Below are 6465 nucleotides of genomic sequence, written 5' to 3' on the forward strand. Positions count from 1 at the left end.
CTATCACTGTGCATAAAACGAGCAAAATATATCATTTTTGTACATTTGCAAAGGTGCAATCTGGTTTTGACTGTTTTTTCAAATAGATTTAACTACATTGCATGAATAAAAGATAGATTCAAAATATACATCCAAACAACTTTAAATTACATTTATTGTTTTCAATTAATCTTATTTTCGGTCGCAACAGACACCATAAATATCTTGTTTAGGTTTTGATTGACAAAAAAATTGCATATTTTGTGTGCCAAAAATTTATGTCAGCAGTACATGTTGCAGAAAATACAGGTGTTATAAATATCCTACAATTAGTCATTAAATAGATTATTATTATTATTATTATTTATTTATTTTTTTTTTTTTAGAAATTTCATCATGTGAGATATAAATGTGAGTAGATTTTTCATAGAAATGTACCAGCATATTTCAGTCACTCTTTTTTTAAATCTATTTTTTTTTAGAAAAACCTTTTCCTTAGGACCCAAAGGAATAGAGACCAAAAAGTAAAACTAAAAATAAAATGGTAATAAAAACAATTTTATTGTTGGTTTAAAAGGCGAGTAAAATTGTTGAAAAAAAATTGTAAACATTTCAAATTCTTCTCAAAATAAACTCTTTGCTCACATTTTATGCCCTAAGGATCACAACAGCCAAAGTTATGCAAAAATAACATTTTAAAGAAAGTGTGTAGCATCCAGAAGGCTAAGAAATGTGTTTTCCAGTCTGCAGACATTGCCTGTATATATTAATTGAACATATTAATTTAAACTAAGCTGCTATACTGCGGACAAACACTTGTCTATAGCCTTTTAATTAACAAAGAAGATGATTTTATGTAACAAAAGCTCATCCTCTATACTTCTTACACATATCTGAAAATTGACATTAACTTTTTTTCCTTCCCCTTTTTTTTACCTATACTATTATCAACTACTGATAATAGGACATAGTAAAAACACAAACCAATGCACTGAGAACATTTCACATCAATACACTTGATATAGTTTTTAATAGGAGCGTTTTACTTAAAACAAAACACACCTCAGTGCCCTCTTAATGATCTTAATAAATTCAGATCTGCAGAGATTAGACTTGAAGTAGGCAACTTTTTCTTTTCACCCCAACCCCGAGTCTGAGAAGGGGAGATTACTGGAGGATTAGAGTCCATTGGACCAGCTGGCCTCCCAAATTCATCCTTAAAATATCTCAGGAATGCTGATACCCCCTCTCATGATGGGAACCGTTGAACCTGATGGAGGCGCTGTTTAGTGCCACCTCCTTGAGCAGGTTGCTAGGTAAGAGCTGGACAGGACAGGGAGTGCAGTTGAACTCACATTGTCTTTGTGCAGTTTGGGGCAAGTGACAGAAACTAGGTTTATTCACATCACAACATGGTTTAAGACTTATTTATCATTTAAACGGATTTGGAAATGTTTTATTCTTTTCCTCAAGGGCTTCATGGGGAAGGAGCTGTTCTGCTTCACTAAACTGCACCTTCGACTTTGGTACAAAGGAGGATCTGTCCGCCCCGCTGCAGGTAAGATAACTGTGCACAGGTAATGTAACACGAAACTGAATCATGTGACCAATGGGAATCTTTGGGGTAGGGGGGGAGGAGGGGGAAACAAAACTGCTTTGCATAAAATATCTACTGAAAGAGCAGCCTTGGATGTAGTTCGGTGGTAAAGACACTTTGAATCGATTCTAGGAGTATTTCAGTACCTTACGTTTCTTTTTTTTTTGGATCTTTTTCTTTTATCCCGATGATTATCTATACGCAGAAGTGAGGCGGAAGCTGCTCGTGCGAGAGGAATCAACCTGTTCGATGTTTTCCCGACCGTCCGGATCAAAGCAGGTAGCTGGGTGTTGTCTTATTTAAGTTAGTCAACAGATCTTATAAGAATAAGAATTGAAAGTCGACTTCTCCGTTTTAAAGTTATATTCGGATTGCAACACATTATCTATTTATAGGGGGTGTTTTTTTTTATCATTATTTTCAAGCAGTCTGAGCAGGTTGATGGTGATTCAGCAGCAGAATGAATGTGACTCAGTAGTTGTGGTATCAGCTGCCTGACTCAGCCACACAATACAGAGTGTCTAAGTGAACTCAGAAGAACATAAACCTCCTCTTTTATAATAATGATAATAACACTGTGTTTGTAGCAGTTAAAAGGAGGCGTTAAGTTCTCCGAGCGAGTGGTGGAAGCAGTGAAATGGACCCAAGCTGATGCCCAGTAGCCCCAGCCTGCCCCGCAGAGATGGCAGCCTGTCCAGAGGTGCTGCCCTTACCTGAAGCCGTGGTTGGGAGCGTTTTACTGCTGGTGCTGAGCAGTAATCCCGTATGGGGTGAGTAAGCTACCATTCTCCACACTCCTACACAAATGAGCTAAGCATCCGACCACACCTATACACACACACACACACATGCACACAAACACACGCACACACACACACACACACACACACACACACGCACACAAACACACGCACACACAAACACACGCATACACAATCACACCTTTAAATCTTTTCAAAAACAAATCTTCAGAGACAAAATCGGATACATGTAAAGGCTTGTTAGTGTTGGCAAGAGCATCCCATTTAAAGAGACAGGTGTATTTTTAAGAGTCAAGGCTGTCTAAAGGTGCACCTTTTAGACAGCAGTCCTGCTTTAATCCTAAATTTAGAGGAATTGTTTTTCAGTGTCCCTTCTCTGACCCTCGGTGGTTATCAAGTTGTACTTTCATCCTTGAAAATCTCACTCTTTGCCATTTGGTGAATGATTGACTCAGGATACCTTAGGCGCTGGTTTCAGTTTTCAAAACAAGACTTTCTCTTTGACACGACTCTTAGGATGCCTAACACAAGCAAACTGGGCAAATTTGAGTTCCCCCCCCTCTCTATTGTTCAAGCCTGCATGGCGTGTTGACTCTGCATTCCTATGTTTCTCATCTTGCTGCTTATTTGCTCTGCTGGTCAAGAAGTTACAATGAAACTTCATGAGGTAAGCGAGCGGTTACATGGCTGGACAAGGATCAAATAGCTGATAAGCAGCGCCTGACTGGAGGAGTATCTGGTGCTGGTTGCTCGAAAGCGGTCAGAAAATAACTTGCTGAGCTGCAGATTTAATTTGCTTTTTTTGTCTTGATCTGTCGCAAGCAAAATTATAAAACAGAGTAGGGAGTAATGTAATACTACTGGTGTTAGTAATTTGATTTTATTTTTGTTGGGTTCTCATTTTACATAGACCAATTTGTCAGAAAAATATCATCTAACATGGACTTCTTGTTAAGGTTCCATGTAGGAAAAATTATGCGTTTTGCCAATTTGCTGATCCTAACTAAGGCTGTTATCCAATTAATGGGTTGTTACATCTCAGTTATGACTTGTAAACCAATTTTGTTACTATGTTTAGCCAATGTTTAAATCAACATTACGAGATTAGAGCTGCTGATCTCGTAATATGGACACTCAGGCTATTTTACCCTGCTAGTACTGCGTTTGACTCCCTTAATTCTTTCCAAAAAAAAACAGATTCTACAAGGTTAAGGGAAGCATGCCATGCACAGTTGGTCCATGCTGACATAATAGCATCACACATTTCTGCAGGTTTGTCTGCTGCACATCCTTGATGTTACGAGCCCTTCCTCCACGTCCAGAGGTGCTCTGTTTAATTGAGATCTAGTGTTAGAGGACGTCACCACAGTGCCATGTGAAGCAGTATAGAAATTCACCAAGACAGACATTTTTTAAAATAATATAAAGGACTCAGAGTTGCCTGTGTGAATTGGATCTTCTATTTATTGTTCTTGGCTGAAAGGAATGATACCTAAAATAGTCTTCTGCTGATGTAGCCCTTCTTCACATGTTCGGGCAATCAGAGTATTCTACGTATCTTTGCTGTAGCAATTAGTTACTGGATTTGCTGTTGCCTTTCTGTTATCTCGAAGGCGTCTGTCCGTTCTCCTTCCGCTCACTGGAAATTTTCTTTCTTTTGGATCATCCTCTGCGAAACCGGTGTGAGTGAATGTCCTTGCAGATTAACTGTTTCCAGAAATACTCAGATCAGCACGTCTGGCACATTTGGCACCAACGACCATATCCGAAACATTCTTCCTTCCTCTCTGTGATGCTCGGTTTGAACTTGAGCGAGTCATCTTAATTACATTTAAATTACCAGATGCACTGAGACGACGCCACGTATTTGACCCAGTGACATTTTGTGTCACTTTAGGTACACTCTGTGAACAGGTGTACCTAAAAAAGCTGCTACTGAATGCAGGTGGAGGTTTTTCAAAAACTTGTTGTCTTCTATAGCGGACGACGAAATAAAAACAAACATTGAAGCTAAGCTGAAGATTTTTAACTTTGTTACTTTTACTGCTTGCTTCGCTGTTTATTCACAATGTGTAACTTATTAAGTATACTTTGGAAAATAGTCTTCTAAAAGCAAATTTTTGGGCTAACAGGTCAAATTGTGCCTCCAATCACAAGCTGTTTAATAAATATGGGAGTCTCTGAGGTTTGTTTTTGATTTGTGTCCTGTGGTCAGTCAAAAATTTTATGTGTGGCACAGAAAACATATCTCTGACAATGATTTTATAATCAGTTTCACTGGAACCAAAGTGACGTTTAGATTTGCATTTTTTTTGTACAGGAAATTCCACTTCTACGACCGCCAGTCCTAACAACACAGTAAGTGGAATTGATTTGGAATGTTCTCTAAAAAAATAATGTAATTCAAGATAAAGTCATGTGAAAATGGTATTAACTAATTAATTGTTCTATTGCAGGACATTTTTAAGCAGAAATAATTTACAAAATTCAAAATGTAATTGAAAAAAACTGATCTACGTGGACAAAAAGTTGAATTAAGAAGTGATTATTTTTTAACGAAACTAGAGTTAGCACAAAAAGAAAATGCAACTGAAGCATTTGTTACTTTCTCTTATGAAGTGGCAAGGGAATCTGTGAACTTGTGAACTAACTGTTTTAACTCCTTACAAATTCAGGGACCAAACATTGTAGCTATCGTGGCCCCGACAGTCACCCTGGGCGTTCTGGCCATAGTTCTGGGCGTTCTTGGCTGGCTGTTCTTTGTGGTGAAGAAGAAAAGACAAACTGAAGGAACCTACAGGCCCAGCGCGGAGGAAAGTTCTGGCCCTCGCAGCGTGGCCGCGCCAGATGCCTTAAAGCTACCAAAGGAGGAGAGACTCATTTGAGATTTGTGCAAAATACCAAAACGGGCAAAAAGTTGCAAGCACGTTATTGTGGCGCTGTTGCTAAGTGACGTGGCTTTAAGCTGATAAACTGTGGGAAGAACTTCAGGTTCAAGAGAGGACGGGGAGTGAGTTTTTAAACTCCACATCATGCTTCCTTTTTAAACAAGCACTGAATAGTTTCTGCTTGGCACACAGCAGAGGAGCGCTCGATGATCTAATGGAGGGAATCAAGAACAATTAAACACTTCAATCAACTCCGAATGTCAAATAAGCACATTTGATACTGCAGTATTTCATAGGTACTAATAATTGTAGTTATATGTTTTCTTTTTTTTTTTTTTTATTAGTATCCATGACAATGTAACACATCAGTTGATTAAGCCCATTATGAAGTCACTTGTCAATCTTTGCAGATCTATCATGTCACACTATTGTTTTTTCAGCTAATTTCATTTGAAATGGACATGGAAGTCTCTTTTTATTTGATGAATTATATCAAACATGATTTTATTTTAACCTAAGCCTGCTGTGTAAATACAAAACATTTCTGATTTTATTCAAGCAAAAGCAAAAAGCTATCAAATGTTTACACTTTGAAGTGTTTACACTTGGAGCAATTGTCATTTATAGTGGCATGGTTCATACATTTCATCAGATCATTTCGGCATGTTTATTTATGCTTTTACCAATTAAATAGTGAAATATTGGTTTGCTGCTTGTGTTATTAAGTGTGTTGGTCGAGCATGAAGATGATGGACAAAATGTAGTCTTATCTAATAATTAAGTATCAACATGTACAGTTTCTGAACTTACTAAGATACTCTCAGGATGAGAAACCTTATCAATGCATTTGTACAAAAAGTCTCAGAATGATAAAACAACTTTGTAGATAAGCTTTTCCTGTAACAAGAATGCGAAAAGAGTAAAAGCAGACTCATGGTTAACTTATTTGTTGAAAAACTAGCAGAAGGAAAGCACTGTTCCTCTCTACCATCCAATATTCACAGGAAACAGACTGACCTTTCATCGTCCCAGGCTTCAGTTCTTACTGTATGTGACAAACTGATTATTCATAATGAAAGGCTGTCACCGATAGCTCCAAGTAATTTTGCTATCATAATTTTACAAGATTGGATTGTAAAATATAAGCAGTTTTGGCTTTAAGTCTACAGATCTTTAATTGAGGCATTGATTATGAATGTCTTTTTTCCTATGCTACTGAAAAGACTTCCATTAAGGTGAA

General features: G+C 37.6%; 1 protein-coding gene across 5 annotated transcripts; it reads left to right on the forward strand.

Moving 5' to 3' along the window:
- The first annotated feature begins 1030 nt into the window (after positions 1 to 1030).
- On the forward strand, positions 1031 to 5929 carry crb3a (crumbs homolog 3a). 5 transcript variants are annotated; one of them, XM_015031028.1, is made up of 5 exons: positions 1031 to 1556; positions 1782 to 1855; positions 2167 to 2346; positions 4658 to 4695; positions 5007 to 5929. In XM_015031028.1, the coding sequence occupies exons 3-5, from the start codon at positions 2259 to 2261 to the stop codon at positions 5220 to 5222; spliced, it is 342 nt and encodes a 113-aa protein (XP_014886514.1). In that variant the 5' UTR covers positions 1031 to 1556; positions 1782 to 1855; positions 2167 to 2258; the 3' UTR covers positions 5223 to 5929. The 5 variants fall into 5 exon arrangements, with proteins under 5 accessions (XP_014886514.1, XP_014886515.1, XP_014886512.1 ...); XM_015031029.1 differs by having other exon boundaries at positions 1031 to 1537; XM_015031026.1 differs by having other exon boundaries at positions 1032 to 1556; positions 2164 to 2346.
- Positions 5930 to 6465: the final 536 nt, after the last annotated feature.

The sequence above is a fragment of the Poecilia latipinna genome, unplaced genomic scaffold (assembly GCF_001443285.1).
Source record: "Poecilia latipinna isolate Pla-1442-1.1 unplaced genomic scaffold, P_latipinna-1.0 Scaffold198, whole genome shotgun sequence".
Taxonomy (NCBI): domain Eukaryota; kingdom Metazoa; phylum Chordata; class Actinopteri; order Cyprinodontiformes; family Poeciliidae; genus Poecilia; species Poecilia latipinna.